At 39.5% G+C, this 20,544-nt stretch overlaps 1 protein-coding gene across 1 annotated transcript in view; it reads left to right on the top strand.

Moving 5' to 3' along the window:
• Positions 1-20,544, top strand: part of GRIN2B (glutamate ionotropic receptor NMDA type subunit 2B) — a gene marked incomplete at both ends in the record, with an annotated part of 281,951 nt that overhangs the window by 168,500 nt on the left and 92,907 nt on the right. Inside the window, one exon of the mRNA XM_081311861.1 lies at positions 6,393-6,507. Within this exon, the coding sequence (XP_081167987.1) occupies positions 6,393-6,507 (115 nt within the window). The remainder of the gene's footprint in view (positions 1-6,392; positions 6,508-20,544) is intronic.

Below are 20,544 nucleotides of genomic sequence, written 5' to 3'. Positions count from 1 at the left end.
GCTTTTTGCCTAAATAAGAGAAAAAGACAGGTAATAAAACTGTTTTTTTTCTAATTATTTTGTCCAATGCATGACTTAATATTTTTGTAGACGACATTGTATCTCCAAGGCAACTTAATCTCTACAAATACCTTTTCCCTAAAGAGACCATTGTTGACAATACTAAATAATTCATGCACCTTTAAAAGATTGTCACCCAGCTTAGGCACCGGTGCATCCAGTTTTTGAACAGAGATCATCTGACTGCAGCATCCTGGCTCTTAAATACCTTGTTACATTGCTGTGTGTGTAATACATACAGTACTTCTTTCCTTTTTTCTTTTTTGTTTGCTTGTTTCTCCTTATTTTCTTTCTAGCAGCATTTTGGGGGCATTGTCTAGACTTTTTCATTCATTTGAATGTAGGATATTTTTCTAATGGGAACAGTCTCCTGGGTTTGATCCCAGAAGAATCCATCACTAAGCCCAGAAGACAATTATTCACTGACCATGACCTGTCACATTGAGCACATTATACTGGGTTGACCTTTTGGATTTATTCTGATAATTATGAATTTCTAAGTTAGGAAATATTCAGAAATTTTTATTGGTTCTATTCATACATAACATTGAACATATAATTTGTAAATATCTTTACCTCTTTTCTTTAATACTGGTCTCTATTTAGGTAACTGTTTAAAATTAAAAGTTTTAAAGTCCATTGTTTCTGATCTATGAGAAATTGTTTCTACTACTTCTAGAGAAAAATGGGTATAAGTAATAGTAAATTCTAAGAGGATATTCCACTCTTTTGAAAGACTTTGAAAGATCTGTGGTCTTGCTGTTCAGATGGTAAGGGTGCCATAACATAATAGCCACAGTATTAATCAGGTGAAATGAGAGATGATGGACTTGTTAATTTGCTGCACTACAGTAAACTTTTTATGATCTATATGTGTCACATAATATCATATTGTATACCTCAAATATACACAGTAAAAAATAATTTAAAAGAGGAAAAGAAATGTAGATTAAAAAAAAAAAAATTGAAAGAGTCTCCCTGTAGCTCCCAACACCAGTCAAGCCAAAATGGCTAAGAATCAGTGTATTCAGTAGACGAGGAGCCACAGGCTTCAGAGGTAAAGACATACTAGTGACACAAAGTTCGAATATAGATTTTCAGAGCCAAAATATTAGAAACTAGGAGTCAAAAATTCAACACCCCTGCCTAGAACTGCACTTCCTTTTCACATTACTTTCAGTGACTATAGAATTGAAATGAGAGCTCTGGAAATTCACCATCATTTTAAGGCATGATGGTGAATGCATGGCCTAGGATTGAGGACATTGGGACCCTGTTCCTGGTCCTATCTTCCCATCTTGATAAAGCCACAAAAGTTTTCTGGACTTCATCTGCCAAAGGAAAAGTATTAGATGAGATGAGATGCCATGTCTCCCTTACTACCACACCAACGACTGTTAATTTTTTCTAAAGAAAAATTAATGCTTTGTGAAAATATGGAGAGAAGAAATGTATTGCAGTGCCAGGACTCTTGGTTTGCTGAGAACATTCTGGTAGGGTGTCTTCAAGTGCCTCCCACACAGGGCATGCTGCTCCATCATTGCCTTAAGCATCAGTATGGTGCCGTGGATGAGCTCTACGTGACACGGCCAAAGTCGCAGAGGCACAAGGGCTTGTTAACCTCAGCTCGACCCCATTAAACGCACTGGAGTGTGACTTTGGCCATATAAAACAAATGTGTTGGCTCTGAGCCCATCAGGATTCTGAGGCTCTTTCTCAACAAGGAGGCAAGCAGGAAAGGAGAAGGATTTTGCTTTCTTCAGTCTGCATTAGGGGCCTCTGTGGTCCAGGCCATGACATGTGACATGACAATACTAGAATGCACACCAGAGTCTTTGAGAAACTGATTTCACTTCAGTTGTTGACGTCATGAAAAAAGACCCTGAACTGAGAATCAAGGCTTGAGTTCCAGTCCTGAGTAGGAAGGTCACTTGGGAAAAAGTCATTTAGCATCTTGGGACCTCCTCTCTACAATAAGGGAGCTCAGTATAGACTTTCTATTTTTTTCTACTAGTTCTATCAATCTGAGATTCTGTATTCTGAATTAGAACTTTATTGGGGCTGGGAATATAGCTCAGCTGGTAGAGTATGTGCCTTACATGAATAAGGCCCTGGGTTCAATCCCCAGCACCACTACCAAAAAAAAAAAAAAAAAAAAAAAAAGAACTTTATGAGATAAGCCCTCAGATTTCTTAGGTGTCAAACTACATACTAGAGACAAATAAAGCAGTTTTTAAAACTGTGTCAAATTAATAGGGTGTGCAGGGGTCTTATGGGGAAAACTTTTGAATTTCCCACTTGAAGCTAGGATTTCAGACTGTGCACTTGAGGGTGACATGTTGCTACAAAAGTAGATTGGCTATGGGATCCTTTAATCTTCATTATAGTTTAATCCTTTACCCAGGATTTACATACAAAATCTATGAGGTTTTAATTGATATTCAAAATTGATAAAGTATTCAAGAGGCAAGGGTAGTTGAATATTTTCAGGTCTTATGGAAAGTTAAATTGATTAATATGACCATTTGATCTAGTTTATCCTCCACATATGCAATCCAAACTCTATTCTCAGATGTATTCTGTTGATATTGGTCTTTTTAAAATGTAGTTTATTCCTATTTTTATTCACTGAGGTTCAAAATTTAGCAAGTTTCTTAGTTCTAAGTATTTAAATCATGCTCACCTATTCTTTTCTGAATGCTCCCTGTTATATATTTGTATAACATTGTATATAATTTTCCTTTCCACTATTTCATTTGTTCATTATAACAGTCTGCCTTGAGAATGGGGGTAAAATCATATCTTCCATTTTAAAGAGGAATAACTGAGGGTTTGGTGCCAAGGTCACATGTTTAGAAGGGAACCACACACACACACACACACACACACACACACACACACACACACCTTTTTCCCCCCCACACTCCTTCTTCCCCCCACACTCTTCACTTCACTGAGTGGATTAGTTTGTTCTGCTACTCACAGAGGATCCTTGCTCAAGGATGGTGTACATTTTGCAAACTCCTCACTAATAGCTGAATGGTGTCACATCACAGGGAATTACTCAAAAAAACACAATGTGAATGATTAATATATATGTTACTGAAGGATATAAATGATTAAAAATACTTTAGAGAAGAATATTTTGTATACTGTCAAAATTTTATTAACATTGTTGATAAATGTGAAATATCTGAGAAGTGCTTAGATATTAGGTAGATCAAATTAACTTTCACAGTAGGAAAAGGGTGACTACTCTAGAAGGAAAACAGTTCCTAAAGAAAATTGGGAGGATCTGGAGCAAGAATAACCAGAGAAATTTACTAAAAGCCAGTTACATTGCCCATGAGTGTGATTCATCTCTGGAAAGTTCAAATTTCTCATCTTATATACCCCATTCAAGGATGTCCCCTTCAAAGGAGTCATCTTGAGAGGCTATATGCTTATTCCGTTCATTCAGATTGTTTTTTTTTTTTTTTTAGATTGCTTGGGAGTTTTTTTTATTGATTATTTAAAGCATTACATAGTTCATGATATATCATCTTTCATACATTTGACTCAAATTGTGTTTTGAACTCCCATTTTCACCCCAAATACAGATTGCAGAATCACATCTGTTACATATTCACATCAATCAGATTGTTAATTGAATTATTTCTAGGACTTCTATTTTATAATCGCCCTCTGAAATGGAAACTTTCTTTAAATATTTTTAATGGTGTTTTAGATAAAGTCAAAAGTCAGAGTCATATCTGGTAGAAAGATGGGTGCTCAAGCCAAGTAATTTATTTTCCTTCTTTGCTTCTTTCTTTTCTTTCCTTTCTCTCTCTTTCTCCTTTCTTCCTTTATTCAGAAAAAGAGATGGGACTAAACTATTTTGTGTGTTTCGTCTTCTTCTGAAGACTTCTAATAATTATTCTAAGTAATCCAGTATTGTCATGGTAAGAAACTATTTTCCAAATTATTGATGCTGGGTGCTTAAATTCTACTTTGTTAGTTTAAAATACTCTGTTTTGTGGTTTTGTAATTATATTCCTTAGAAAGAATTCTACAGGGCTTTAGGTTGGGTGTTGGGATTGTTCCAAAGGACGGGAGACCTAATTGTTTTCTTCAAACCAGTGACGGGTTTGGGGAAGTAGTGCTGAGCTAAGAGGTGAGAAGCAGTTCAAGGAACAGAGAAGATGCTGTGTGGAGCCCTGAGTTGGATCCGAGGTGTGTCACTTTAGCTGATTGGAGCATATGACAGATATGGAAGGAGACCGTGGATGTTAAACCCAATGTTACATATGAGAATAAGGATACTTATTCAAGTGCTAACTTCTGCTTTCAATTAGTAATGTAACATTGGGTAAATAATGTGCTTGTTTCCTAATCTGTCAACTTAAATGAACCCAGGGTTTCTTTAAAAATGAAAATTGATTTTATAAGGGATACATGCTAAATGTCTTCCAATACCATGAGGAACTCTCATCTAGAAAAAGGATTAGAACAAGACTGTAAAATATCTAAAAAAGGAACAAAGTATCAAAAAATTACAAAGGAGCAGATTTTGACTTAAAGTAAGATAGAACTGTGAGATGGTGGCTTGAGGGTGGAGGATGGTATGGTAAGGTAAGTTCCCCATGAATGGAAGTAATCAAGAGCTAAGACGACCGGTTTTACGATGTTGTTAGGGGTGGTGTCCCCTCCAAGATGTGGTGAGCTACCTGATTATAACAATCTCTTTAAGTACTAAAGTTCTAGGAATCTTTATTTTGGGGGCATCTTCTGTGCTCTTGATTGCATTTGTGAAGCAATGCAAGGGAATAACAGGCTGAAAAAAGTCCCCCAAAATTCTAGAAGCGAGAACTGATCCATGAAGGTATGAGTCATGCTGCCCAGACATCCTTACAGTTGTCAAAGTCTATGAATTCTAGTGACCTTTTCATTTAATGTAATGTGACCTGAAAGATTCCAAGAGTCTCCCAGTTTCATTGAAAGAGAAGCATTAAAAGAGGGGCCTTAAAGCTGCCTCTTCCATTGTTCTTGTAAGATGCCCCCTTTACTTCTTAACAGAGATCCATCTGATAAGCAGCATCAGGCCCAAAGCTCAAGAAGCAAGTCATGTGAACGCAGAGCTAATCATTATTGATTCCTTGGGCCACTGTAGTAAAAGGACATTAATTACCATCAGGCTGGTTGTATTAATGCAGTTGTACTGAGGATACCTAGGGGAATTTCCAGTGAAGAAACTGCATTTGAGATCACAGTCAGCTGCAAAGGAACCCAGGGGCTGGGGTATAGGTGTCCAGGAGGAAGACAGTTTCATTGGTATGACTTCAGTTACCTCCAGAGTTTCTGCTAATTTGTGCTCATGTCCCCAAAGCATTCTGAAATGCCCTTCTTTGCTATTCCCACCCTCTGGTATTTTCTGTTCGTTATACATAATACAAAACCCTGATTTTCAGATGTATTCTGTGGTGCCAATAGGACTCATCACACAACTTTGAGAAATATAGACTGGGCAAGTCCTAAGTAAGAGTTAGAGAGTATGTGCTTTTCTAGAGATTGGGGAGAGGGCCTAAATTCCCACATGCCATCTTTCTTAGCAGAATTTTGTCACATTCTTTTCTTCCTTTTTTTTTTTTTTTTTTTTTTTTGGTACCAGGGATTGAATGCTGGGGAACTCAACCACTGAGTCACATCCCCAGCCCTATGTTGTATTTTATTTAGAGACAGGATCTCACTGAATTGCTTAGCGCCTCACTTTTTGCTGAGGCTGGCTTTAAACTCAAGATCCTCCTGCCTCAGTCTCCGGAGCCACTGGAATTATAGGCGCCACCGTGTCCGGCTATTTCACTTTCTTTTCTTGTCTCTACCTCCTCCACCCGCTTTACTCTACTCCTTTTATGAATAATTGTTAACACTTACTGAGGTTTTACTCTGCACCAGGCCCCATGGTAAGTGCTGAACCTAGCTATCACACTTAAGCCTTACAAACCAAGTAAGGTGGGCCTTTTATTACCCTCACTTTCTGCAGATAGGGGGAGAAAATGAAGTTACAAATGTTAAATGATTTGCTCCAAGTCATAGCTACAGACTGAACTCAAACCAGGTGACCTTATTTTAAGTTATTATACTGTTTTGTTATATGTTTTCTATAGGTGAATACTTGGATGATTCTATTGCATAATCACCTGGGAGTTAAGGAGAACCAAGTTTTCTGATGATATCTGTATATTCTGATGATATCTATCTGTATCTCCCTCTGCATCTGTCTCCATCCACCTGGCTATCTTGCTTTTGGATGCCATTTTCATGTTTTTAATCTTACTTTTATTTTATCTTCACAGGTATCTGATCAATGTCACTTTTGAGGGGAGAAATCTGTCCTTCAGTGAAGATGGCTACCAGATGCACCCGAAACTGGTGATAATCCTTCTGAACAAGGAGAGGAAGTGGGAGAGGGTAGGACATGTCTTTAGCAATTCTTGAGCAAAATAGAGGGGTAGGGATGTAAAATTTTGTGACACATTAAGGAAAGAAGTCCCTTGGTTTTCATCCATAGACCCAGGGATCAAGAGGTCAAAACTTGGAGAACACAGGAGAAACTAGATCTCAAAACTTGCATCTTTATTTTCCTGCTTCTTTGGTCATCAAAAGATTGTTTCCTTTATACATTTCTGTTTATCACTGGTGGTTACAATGCTGTCTGAATCATGACTGTTTTAATGGAAGGTTATATATGTATAATATAACATAATTTGGTGAAGAAACCAAACGGGTGGTACCATTCAGAAGTTGTGTCCTATACAGTGTCTGAGGAGGCCCATAAAGCCTAGGTGATGAGCAAACATGCAGAGATTTACTGTGATTGAAGAGTTACCATGCAAAACTCTGTTCAGAATCTCTCCCACTGCCAGGTAATCACAATATTTAAAATTCTACCATTAGAAATTAATGTCTGTGGGCATCAGGCTGGCTCTGCTGCTCACCAACCTGTTTAGGACTTTGGGCAGGTCTTTTTACTATTCTGTACTCAATTTCCTCAACTATAAAATAGGAATAATCATAGAACTCATATCACAGATATGAAGATTAAATATATTAATACCTATAAAATACTGGAAAAGCTGCCTGGTACACAGTGATCACTCAATAAATATTTAGCTTTAGTTATTATTTCATATTCCTAAGTAAACACAGATGTTCTCAAGAGTAATGTTTTATCACTGATCTTTCTCCAGGTATGTTTTATTGGACGCTTGTCCCTTGAGACACTTTGCTAAAAAATGGTTCTGCAGATAAATATGATTAAGAAATACTAATTATCATTTCCCACTCCAGGAGCATCTCAGAACATATTAACATTTGAAAATTCAAATAGCAAACAAATGTCTTAAATTTTATCTAATATGGCACTTCCCTGAATTATTTGACCACAAGACCCCCTTTGTTTGTGATAGTCATATTCCATGAAAACACATTGGGAAACTGCTTAACCACATGTTCCATAGACTCCTTGGGCCAGTTGGCTGAAACAGGCTTTTAAAATGCCAGTATGGTTTCCAGTGGGAACCAAGTGTGTTAGTCAGTTTTCCATTACTGTGACAACATACCTGAGATAACTCAACCTCTAGGGAAGAAAGATTCATTTTGGCTTATGGTTTCAGAGGTTCCAGTCCATGGTCACCTGGCCCTGCTGCTTTGTGCCTGTGCTGAGGCATCATAGTAGGGAGCATGGTGGAGGAGGCCTGTTCACCCACCTCATGGGGGCCAGGAAGCAGAGAGAGACAGGAATGGCTCGGGTTCCAATGTCCCCTGGCCCCAGTCACCTAATATCCTCCCATTAGACCCCAGGTCCTAAAGGTTCCACCATCTCCCAATAGCCTGATAGGCAAGTGGGGGAGCCTCCTTTGGAGGACATTCACGCTTCAAACTATAGAACTAAGCTATACATTTCTAGAAAGAACAGCCAGAAAGAGACCAGAGATAAACTCCCTGAAATTCATGATCTTGTCCCAGAGATCCCAGGATGGTTAGTTATAGAATACCCACTTGTGGGTGAACAAGAACGTATGGCTCAGCTACTGGAACCTGATACTCGGAGTTTTGAGAGACCTCAGTCTATCAAACAGTCGCTGTCATCAGGCATAGTTATAAAGCTTACGTCGTGCCTGATGCTCTTGATTAAGTCACCCTCCCTCCACTGAGTTATGATTTATTCAGAAATGGTTGTTCCCTGGACTCCTGCTCTCCACCCCAGTCAAGCTGCTTCTTGCTGCTGCTGTAAAGACATCATGATTTCAGAAGTGTTCTGGCTCCTCATGTGTAACAGACACTTCTGTATATCTCCAAAAGAGAAGTTATTAATCACTGAGACTTCAAACATGGCTCAGAAGACGTCCAGCTGGAGTGGCTTTCCTGCAGTGGTCTCAAGCAGGAGGCATCTCATAACTGTCCTTAAAGAGACACCACCCATAGTCCTGCAGCATCCCTTCCTTAGGCTGGGATCTGAGGCCTATGGCCCTCAACCCTTTCCCCCCAGACCCTCCTTCTGATGTTTATCAATCCTAGCTTTCCTGGTCATTCCATACTTTAAATATGACCCAGGAACCATGGGATAATTTTTTGAACAGGCCTCTTTGTCCCTGACCCAACCTTTGTTTAGATCAACCCCACTTGTGGGTGCTGGAATGAGCTTCCTAAAATACAACTGTGTATTCTTTCCCTGCCCCAAACCCACTCAAGGTTTCTACGATTTACTTCTTGGGTCCACATTTTACCCGTGTTTGCACTGGCTCTGGTCTACTTTCCAAGGCCTGCCTCTTCCTCCTCATTTCCTACTCCTTTCTTTTCTGAGAATGTGCCCTTGTATGTCTTGCCCCCTGTACAGCATGTCATAATGTTTCCTTTTCCTGGAACGCATTGTACAGTTATACAACTCACAAGCATCCTTCAAAGCCCAGTTAAAATGTCACTGCCTCCTTCCCCGATCTTTGACTGCAGTGTAATGCTCCCTCCCTTTCCCTGAAGCCTCACTCCACATTTCTGTTGCTGCACTGTCACACCCTCCTTGTGTTAGCGTTGTGTGCATGCATGCCTCCAGAGGGCAGAGGCTATGTCGTCTTATGGTGTGTCCTCACAGCAGCCTGAAGAGTGAATTGCATAGAGCAGTTCAATAAATTTTTGCAAAATGAATGATTACATTCATTTTGAATGACTCTCATTACATAATGAAGGTTCAAAATCTGTCATTAAGAGTCCAAGTTTATGCTATTGCCCTTGACACAATAGCTGGGTTTTCAATTTTTTTTTTGAAGGGGGGAATAAAATCTTTATGTAGATTGAATTTTTATAGATCATACTTTGAATGTACTGAAGGAACTTGCTATTTAAAGAAATTCTGTGGTTAATAATTTTATAAAGCATTTTGAGAGGGGTTGAGAAATCAGAAGAATAGAAGATTTTTATATCAACTTGGTAAAACCAGGGAACATTTCTGAAGAGAGATGTTTAGTGTTTTGGGGTTTGCAGATACATGCAACTCCCAAACTCAAGTTCTGTTAGAGAGTCACCCATAAGCAGGGAGGAGCCACAGGAGCCAAAAGCAGCTCTGGCAAATGGATGGGACGAGGGGAAATTGCACTATAAAAGGTTGGAACTTTTCTTCCACTATTATTTTGGCCTCTAGGGTCATTCTCAAGATCCTTGATACTGTTGCAGTAGGTGCTCTGTGGTCCAGGAAGATTTGGTGTCTGTGACTCCAGAGAGGCAGGCACCAGGGTGAGCATTCTACAAGGAGTTGCTGGATGCTGAGAAGATTAGCAGGGAGGGAAGCCCGATTTGCAGGAGCATCTGGGTTAGGAGCTACTTATCCAGGCACTCACTAGCCGAGGGCTGGCTCTTTTCACTTCTCTTGCTTCTTCTTTCCTTTTCTTTAAAATGATGGCATGAGACTAAGAAGATGGTTAGATCTCTTACAGAGATCTAAGATCTAAGAAGATCTAAGAAGATGGTTAGATCTCTCACTGCTGGGATTACCATTTATGTTGTAAATAAAAGGAGACTGGAATGGAAATTGAGTGAGAGCTGGAGTATATAATAGTTCCTAGGGCATATGTTCTTGTCTTTTAGGTAAATATCATGTCACCAGAAAGGCTACCCAGTCACTCTTTCACAAGTTGATTTTAATTTTCTTCATGATGCTTATTATCCAGCATCCTCCTTATTTACTTGCTTGCTTATTTATTACTGGTCTCTTCACACCAGGACGGAGGCTTTATGGGGACAAGGACCTTGCTCATCTCTATAATTCTAACACTCAAGAAGAGTGTTTGGCTCAGAGTGACCATTCAAAGATAATTGTTAAATAAATGAAGAATCTGTATGCTTAGGAAAGTTAGATATTGACCAATATTTTACTTTGACTCTGAAAATCCCCCATTCAGACAAAGTGGTTTGCTGAAGAGACCAGGAGAGGGTACCTTTCCCAGGCTTGGAGTGACTGTTGCAGTTCCAGTGAAGGACCCAGGGGAGATCTTCAGGGAGGCTCAATATCCAGCGGAGCTGTGCGTAAACAGCTTTTAACAAGGAGCCTCAGCTGGAGGAAGAATTGTTGAGTTGGTGCACTCCGGGTGATGGATTCCACAGGATTCATTCAGTTTCTTACAAGGAGTCCCAAAGCTACTGTCTTATAAATTTGGTTCCTCTGAAAAAACTCAAAGTCAACCCAACATAGGCTGTGGTTCTGGAAATCAGAAGACCTGCATTCTGCTCCCTGTGTGGCTATTTGTCAGCTCTATAAACCTGAATGAGTAACTGCAAATACTTATTTCCCTTTAGTAAAATAGGGTTTTACAGAAAGCTGTTGTAAAGATTAAATGCAATTTTACAACGTTTCAAGGTATCATTGGCACATGGTAAAAGGTAAATGATACAGATGATCATGTAATAAAAAGTCCTTAGTCCCCCTCTCCAGAGCAGTCACTGTTGCCAGTATCTTATGTATTCCTCTGAAAATATTACAAATATGAACAGATTTGATATATTTACTCAACCTTTTATGACCCTTTAGTGGGATCCTATATCCTGTCCTTAAACGGTACAGGGGCTAAAATAGCAAAGAGATCTCTGAATCAGAATTGTGTTCATGTAAAGCCAAGAACATCTCTGGTGTGTAGGAATGTGGTGAAGGACATTTAGAAAGAAACATACGTGTACGCATGCGGGCAGACATGGCAAGGTGAGTTGAAAAGGGCAGGGGGTGGCGAAAAAATGATCAAGTGCAGAGTGGGCTCATTTGTAAGACTCTCTAAGTGGGGGACAGCTGCATAAACTTGCATTAAAAATAGTCTGGCACAGAGAAGCAGTTTCAATCAGCTTTCAGGCTTCTGTCTCTATCAGAGCCTCTCATGATTTGCTTCATTGCAACTGCTCTCTGCTTCCATTTAATCGTTCCTAGAATGGGGATAATAAAAATGAAATGCAGTGGGGGTGTGTTCAGAGTAATGACTTCAAGAAATGATGATGATGCATTTTTAGGCCAGAAGATGTAAACAGAACTTAAAGGGGCTGTCTGGGTCAGAATTAAAGAAGATATGTAAAATTCACATCCCTGCTTATCTTCTCCCCAAAGACACCAGAGGTGTGTCTTATAAACTCACTCTCTTCTCTGCCCTTACCCACTAGAAAATGCCCTCTCCTTATAGATTAAAGCATTCTCAGTGGTTCAGTTCATTCTTTGGACTCCCAGGACCCATTGTTTGCAGAACTGAGATGTCACAGCCACATTCACCAGTGAAGGAAGGGCTAGAAATGAAAGTGATTGGCACTCAGTGCTGGACCCATAATAGTGCTGATAAATTAATGGGTGGATCAGTGGGAGGGAGGGTAACACAACTGAGAAAAGGAAGACCCTCAAGAGCTATAGCAGCCACAGCAATATAGTAAGGACAGAATACCAGTATCTGGAGCCTGGGATGTATAAGATGGGATGCTAGTGTCTGGCAACCTCACATCCAGCTGTGGATGCTTTGTGAGACTATCTTCCAAGGGCAATTGTGACCATATTCCATAGTGATCAATTTGGTGATAATATAATAGAGGTTAATTGCTGCTGTGGCAGATAAAATTCAAAAGCTTTCAACTGACAAAAAATAAAACAGCCTCCCCGTCCCCTCACATGCATACACATTCTTTTATGGAAAGACTGACAGCCTGTTCGTGAACACAAGAGCCACATCTGATTGCATCGTCACTGTACTTCTGTGCCCAGAGCGGTGCAAGGCTCTCCTGAGTAGGCCAGTAAATATTTGGTAACTGCTTAAATGCACCTGTACCAACTTCGTCCCATCTTCCCACCTCAGAGAAGAATCTACACTTACAATCCAGGGGAATATCCATGCTCTTTCTAAGGGTTAGAATAGAAGCTCCTTATGTCAAAGGGGCTTGTTCTGGATCTCCTGAAACCATCACTTGACAACACACTATTCTTACCATCTTTGAACTGAGTACTAATATGCACCATTGGATTAAGGGATTAGAATGCAGAATCCGCAGAGAAAGGCTATGGGAATTTGAGTCATTAAGGGGAAGAAGAAGAAGCCAATGAGTGATGACTTACCCTCTTTAAATGTATGAAGAATAATTGTACCAAGTGTGGAGATCAGCTGTTCACTTTCTCCTGAGACACAACAAGAGTAAGTGGGCTTAAGATCAAGCAGAAAGGATTTATATTGACTACAGAGAATTTCTTAATAGAGAGGAGTGTTGAGTACTGGTTAGCAACACCAGGGGATCACATTGAAAGTCATGGAAATCGGGCAAGTCCTATCTCTGTAAAGTACAGTCCTGCCCAAACAGCCATGCACAAACCATGTGGCTTTGAGAATTTTCCTCCCTTCCCTTCCTCCCTCTGACTTCCCTTTCCTCCTCTTTGTCTCTTCTTCTCTCTTTGCCTTTCTCCCTTCCCTGCTTGCTTTCTTCCCAAACATAATTATTTCACATTTACCGTGAGCCAAGGACTGCTCCCGCCACTTCAGTATCGTAGTTTTCCTAGCACTGAGATTATCAACAATAGGACAAAGAAACAAAACAAAAACCAAGTGCATTGCAAGAAGAAATGTGCTTATGGTGACACTTAACATTTGGAACCTAAGGTGATTGTCTAGTCCTACTATTTGATATGGTCTGACATCAGGGTGACGTTTCCTGTTGATTGGTAAGTGATAAGTACTAACATACTTATGACAATTTTATGGGGCCACTGGATTACATATTTTGAAGGTGTTTCTTGAGTTAGGATTACTGCAGATCCTCACATTCAAATGTTCCCTTATCTTTTTTTCCCTGAGTTCCCAGAGCCCTAGCCATTGTGTGTTTGCGTACTTCCTTTTAGGGTGGGGGTGGGGGTTCAGGAAGAGACCTCTGGGGCTCAGCCCTCAGGAAGAAAAGGAGGAGCAGAAGGAGGAGCACTGTTCACCTCTAAAGTCTCAACACTGCTTTTATGCAGGCCATTGTGTTGAGCTGCTTCTTCATGTGTGATTGCAAAACAATTCAAAGATAAGAACACGTATTTAGGGGGAATAGATTCTAGAAACATCATTTTAGAAAGGCTTGTCATCAGCCACTGAATGAAAAGGGTAAGAGAACCAGACAACCTGGGTTGACTTCGCTTTTGAAACCTGGGCTTGGTGATGGAACCAAAGAGCAGATCTGCGCTGAGAGACTGATGAGTTGACTTAACCTTGGCTTAAGGAGACAGAAGAAAGGAAAGTGTCCCCAAGCCAGTAGACAGTTTCTTTCCATCCATCTGGTTTCAGTTTCATTGGGATTTTTATTTCGGGACGGTTATCTGTGGTTGGCCCTGAGTCCTCTGAGCTATTTTTCTAATTTCTAGGTTATCATGTTTTTCCAATCATGGTATTGAAGAAGAAATTGTGGTGCAGAGGTTAGAAGACTTTTAAGTTTACATCCAGGTTAAAAGCAACATTTATGATTTTCTTATTTTAAAGGTACTTGATGTTTATTAAAGACACTTGGGAAGGGATACAATGAAATTGACCTACATCAAACCTATGGGAAATTAACAGTTAACTTTTTTTTTTTTTTGGTTTCTTACCAGTAATTTTTACTGAGCCTGTTTTGTGTGTATATATGTGTATATAACACAATGCAATGTGATATAATAGACTTGAAAACACACTATATGAATAGTTTGCAATCTACTCTTTTTTTCCCTACTAGGATATTGTGGACATGTTCCTTTATAAAAAATATTATTCAAAAAAAGGAAACTATAATTGCCTAATATTCTATTGTCAGGACACATCATACTTCTTCACATTGGTCCCTTACGACGAGACATTTGTACGTGTATAAAATAGAGACTCTGGTTTTCATATGAAAATAATTCAGAGTTGCTGATAGTCCAACTTGGATAGCATAAAATTGCTTTTCAAGGTGAGAAGAATTGGCCACTTTTTTCTTGTCAAATATTCCTAAATGTGAAAAGTGAAAAGCTTCAGTTAGGGAGTTTGTGTTAATTCATAACTAGCAGCAGACACAGGTGCAGGGTGTGGAAAGTTCTCCTTTGTTACTCCTGATCTGCTAGCATTCACTGAAAATTTTCTCTTTTTGACCTTTTGAGTGGGTGTGTTGCCTTCTAACTTTGCTAATAAGGATATTTCTTATGTTTAGTAGTAACTCACACAGATGGGGTTGGCCACGTGCTCTGTCTATGTCTCTCTACATTTTTTCATTAGTTTCATTTTCTCAAGAGTTGTAGGGCTTGAGCTAAGTGTGGCATCTCTTCAAGGGCTGTTTCTTCTCTCTGGTCCATGAGTGTCACAGAGAGTGGGAGCAGTATATATGCCCACAGGCTGACGTCCCTAAAAGCTGATAAGCTAGTAGTATCGCAATGTACTACTTTTGCTTTCACGCTTTTCAATGATTTCCATGAAACAGGACACTTAATTATTAATAGTATCTTGACTTTAGGGACATCCAAAGTTTGACATTAAAGCTATACTGTCTGATTGTCCTCCATATACAAGATGTTTCTAGTGATCTAGCACTAGGAGATTTTATATGTTGAGTTCTTCCTGCAGTGACAATGGATTTGTACTAGTCCATGCATAGCCTCTCTCCCCACAATGCCTATTCATGAGAGCTGGCCAGGAACAGAATAAAGGTATTTTGGGTACACAGGAAGAGAAGTGCTGACCTTGGCATGCTAAATCTGTTAAGATGCCTCTGTATCAAATATTTAATTGAAACATTGGCCAACAAAGAAAAAAAACAGTCTTTAAGAATGAAGGCAATTAATAAAAATCATGGACACAAACCTCTTACCACAGGCCATAGAACTCAGATGATGCGGGTAAGTTTATAATTTTCTCCATTAGAATTATTTCTGTTGACAATTTGGTGAACATTTTCATTCATTCTGATAAAGAGATGTTTTAGGATGGTTGCTTGAATGCTTTTGTACTTGAGCTCAGCCGTCCCTCTCGGTCACATGTCCAGGTGTTCTCTGCTGCTCATAAAGGTGGCCCATTGCTGAGTTTACAGTTTCCAGGTCTTAGCTCTGATAGCTCAGAAGGTTTAAATGTTTAAGGTCAGTCTGTGCCAGGGCAATGGCAAGAAGGCACATATGATCCTGGAGAGGAAAATAGAGGAAGAAGATTGCATGTGGGAGGTAGTCATTGCAGAGAGAGTGACAGACCTCAGAAGACAAAAAAGCCATACTCCATTACCATGTTTTCCACATTTATGAATGCCCCTGTTTATACCAGACTTCCTTTGGATACCCTCTCGTGTTTTTCTAATCCAGGGGTTGGGTGTAGGACATCTTCTCAAGTCATCATCATTGGATCTTTGGCTATTCCTAAAATATATACCTTTTTTTTTTCTTCATCTATCCCATATGGAAGGGAGTTTGCTGGCAAAGGGTCAGAACATTCCCTTTTAGGTTGAGTATAACCAGATTAATAAGATCTAAGTGTATTAATAATATCAGTGTGGATAATTTTGTAGATTTATGGGACAGTTTATACCAAAGAAACATGTGTGCCCCCCTCACTTTCAGAACTTTTAGAACTAGTTCTAAAACTAAGTGTTAAGAGAGAGTTCTGTATTGGGGAGTTGGAGGTTGACGCAGACTGTGCAGACTTTTACTCTGTGGTATTCTTTTGAGATTGACAAAAACGGAAGGAAGGAAGGAAAGGAAGAAGGGAAGGAAATATAAAAGGGAATAAAAGCTTTCCTGTCCCCCTAAATGCCTGTACCTCCTAACTATCACACACACCCTCTCTTTCCAATCAAGAACAAGAACCTCTCTCAATTTGGGAGGAAAGAACATGTGTCTTTGAATGACAAAGTCCAGAGCCTACCTATAAAAACAGCCATCTAGGTAGGGACCTTCACAGAGGGATCTTCTAGGAAGCAGTCCTCTTCTGCATTGAGAGCTCTTCTGAGACACAGCCACCATGGCTGTGGCACTATGGCCACACAGCCTCATTAATCAGGTATCTACTGAAGGTGCGGGGAAATACCCCAATGCCAAAGAGAATTTAAAATGGTCAATCTACAAAACAGCTCCTAAATCTTGTTAGGACAGTGACATGAGAGTTTAACTGTTGTTTTGCAGGAAATGCAACACACTAAATATTTTATGACTCAACTAGCTAAAGGAAAGGAGCTGCAAGAACACATGCAAAACTAGATTAATTAAACTAGGTTTGTTAAGTTAAAAGCATATATGTGAAGGAAAAAGTAAGAGCAACATTCAGTAATTAAGAATGTTAATCTATGACTCATCCTTGCTACTTCATCCCAAGTGTGGCTGTGGGTTTCAGCTGTGGTACTTGTGTAAATTTAGCTGGGATGAGTATTTTATAATTTAAATAATCATCTATTTATTTTTATGTTATTCTCTACTTTTGGCAAGTGACACTTGTCTCATATTTACAGTAATGATGTGAAATTTTTAATACATGGCATTTTAAGAAGGAAGGTTACTCCAAATGTTAAACACAGTGTAGGTGGTACACAGATGTGGTGAACATTGTTGCAGTGCTGGATGCTTGATTGAAATCTGAGAAATAGTTCCCTAGGTCAGCATGTGCCCTTCACCCCAACGCTGCCCCAGGTCGTGGCATTCCAGATTGACCTCCTTACCTTCCTTTCCTGGTCACCTCTGCATTAGCAGCTCACGTTCTTCAACATCAACTGTGCTGTTGAGTTGTACTCTTTCCTTCACATTGGATTCTTAAACTTGTCCCTTAGAGTCTCCAGTACAAAAAAAAAAAAAAAAAGCCAAGAATCACCATATTCTCCATCCACATAGCACAGTAACTTATCCAAAAGGGTATCAGTGGATCTGTGCCTCAGTTTCTTCATGTAGAAAACGGGGGTAATCCTAGGACCTCCCTCAAACTGTTGCTGTAAGAATCAAATGTTTTAATTCATATGAAATTCTTAACACCATATCTAACACACAGCAAGTGCAGTGCACACATTCACTACTATTTTACAACATAATTCAAAATGATGATAATACAAATAAATTTTAATTCTAGAAAACAGGAAAATGGAGGGGAAAATGACCCCACCAAGACCACAGAATTAGGTTGGATTTTTGCCTTAGTCATGAAATGGAAGGAATTAGGAAACAGCTAATAGAATCCTTGATGTGGTTGGTGATACATCAGCAGTGAACAAGCTTTCTTTCTTCATTCTAAAATGCCTTTCTGCAGAGGGATTTTAAAAAGCTGAGTTAATTAATAATAAAATGATGGTGAGGTACATGGCACACAGCACAGCCATCCATGCTGGGTCCATTACCCAGAAATCAGGAGATCAAAGATATCCTCAGCTTGGATTTAGTGCTTTGTGGATTCTCAGTAACCATTAACAACCAAACACATTAAACAATAATAACTGTTTATGAAACCTTGCAGTGTGTCCTTGCGCTATTTGATCTACTTGGGTTTTGTTTCATTGTAATAAACCACCACTTTGTGGTTGATCATAAAAAACCCTCTTTTACGGCTTCTTTATTCTGCGGTGGATAGACTGTCTCATAACCGCTAAAGGAATTTCTTCCACAAGGAAAAGTGGTTTAATGTTAAAAAGATATGGGCATATTTGGTGTCACAGAGAAAAGGGATAGTGGTGAAGTGGGGAGGTGAGTGATCTTAACCGCAGACACTTGGATCCTGTTTTACAGTTTATACCAGTGGTTCACAAGCTGTGACCTCCAGACCAGCACAAGGATCACCTGGGAATGAATGCACTAGAAATGCTAATTCTCAGGCTCCATCCTGTTCATTCTAGAGAGAGGCCCAGCAATCTGATTTTAACCTATAAAACACAAGGACAGTTTATCACCGATATTTCCTCCTCACCAGAAGAGACATATCTGTTTAATGGATATTTAAGACAGCTACTCCGTCATTGTCCTCTGTTCTCATTTTATTTCCCAGCCATTAAACTTTAAAATGAAACTGAATCTTTATCCCTACATAAAGTAGAGGACAGAGCCAGAAGCCCAGCAAGAAAGAGTTAAGGCCTGTCTCTCTCACTCCGGGAGATTCGCCATCACAGGTCATCTTCGTAACTGCAGAAAAAGCTCTGACCGTGGTGATTATCTGGGTTTCTTCATTTGGCAGATATTTCCCAAGCCAACCACTGTTCTAGATGTTCTGGAAATGGAATTGAACAAGACCAACATGTTCCCTCTCCCAAGGAGCTTATGTCTTGGTGAGTGGGGTCAGCTAGCAAACACACAAACAAATAAATAAATGAGATCTTTCAGGTGGTGCCAAGCGCTATGAAGGTAGTAGACAGAGAACAGTGGCCCTCAGCCATGTGGTGGCAGCCTCTGAGAGGCTTTGGGAAATGGCTTTATTATTTGACATAAGTTGCTAGCTAAAATTCTGCAGAGTAGTCAGGGCATCATTGTAAGGAAATTTAGCTGGCAATTTATTTAAAGTAAAAAAACTTGTTGAATTAGGCCCGTGGATCTTCTGCTTACATTTTATACACACAATTGTATGAAGCTACAACACACTTCCAAGTCTCAGGGGAAATGTGGATAGTATTTGATCTTACTTTTTGTTTTGCGTTTTCATTGCTGCTAGGTTTTAGAGAATGGGACATGAATTTTTATAATCTGACATATCGGGTGTTGTACATTTTAATATTTATGCCACTTTTTCCAAAGAATCATGGTGCATTAATGCTCATTATTTAAGACAACCTGGCCTTCTTTCATAGCTATTGATTTTTTTTTTTTTTTTTGCTTCCTTAATTGTCTTCCTTTGACCTTGTAGCACTAGGGATGCTACATAAGCACCTGGCGAGGATGTACAAGAAAGGTCATAAGCCAGCAGTCCACAGATTGCTTTCAATCATAGACATTTTCTAGATGGCCCCAAAGAGGTCATATATTTAGAGATTAAATTGGTTCTTAGCACTTAAAACCTCAGATTCTCAAGATTTCAGAATTCTATGAAAAAATCAGGAAATTAGCAACAGTGGGATCACCCTCTGTTAGGGCTGAGGGCAGCAGCCTCCTTTGAATATAATACATGTTCTCCAGTTCAACACAGCCCTACAAGGAGGCCCGCTCCATTGATTAGTAATTTATCAGGTCCTTACAAATGTTGGAGCTTGTAACTTCCAGAACAGGATGGTTTCAGAAAACATTCATCCCCTGCTTAAAAACTAAAGTGTACACCTTGAAAATGGGTATACATTAAGGAATTAAGGAATTGGGTATTTATGGAACCCACCTAGCCTTTTGACTGCTCACTGCCTGTTCACTTTGGAGTCTCTAGGGGGCAGCTGAGAATTCTGAGCACTGTTTTCTAAAAGAATGAGAAGACAGAGCAATCACAGTACTATATTGTACTAAGTCTCCAAATTCACCTTAGAATTGTAGAAGGCAAAAGATACTACTTGTCTGCAGAGCTTTATGTTTGTCAGACAATGAAATACTGAAATATAAGCTTTTTAAAAATATTTTTTAGATGTAGTTGGACACAATAACTTTATTTTACTTAATTATTTTTAATGTGGTGCTGAGGATCAAACCCAGGGCCTCGCCTGTGCTAGGCCACAACCCCAGTTCCTTGAAATATAGACTTTTAATGCCTTAAAAAACTTCAGGGGGAATTTGAGTGATCCAAGGGCATTTACCTAGCAAAGCAAAGAAAGTTGTTCCATAGTAGCAGAAAAACTCAGCTAGAAGTCTAGGAGAATGAAGGAAAGAAGGGTGTGTCAATGAAAGGAACAGATGTGCAGTAAGATAAACTAAAACAGGACATGAAAGTTGGGGCAAAATGTTGTCACATCTTAAATGTAACAAAACTGACAGTAAGGAAAGAGAGTGACATAGTGTAGGTATAGAGAGAGAGAAAGAGAGAGATCCAAGCAGAAGAGCCACACTCAGATGAGATTCTGAACATTCCAGATAGGAATGATGACAGCAAGTGCTCA

This window comes from Spermophilus citellus (genome assembly GCF_964194105.1).
Source record: "Spermophilus citellus genome assembly, chromosome: 10".
Taxonomy (NCBI): domain Eukaryota; kingdom Metazoa; phylum Chordata; class Mammalia; order Rodentia; family Sciuridae; genus Spermophilus; species Spermophilus citellus.
This window is presented reverse-complemented; position numbering and strand designations above follow the sequence as displayed.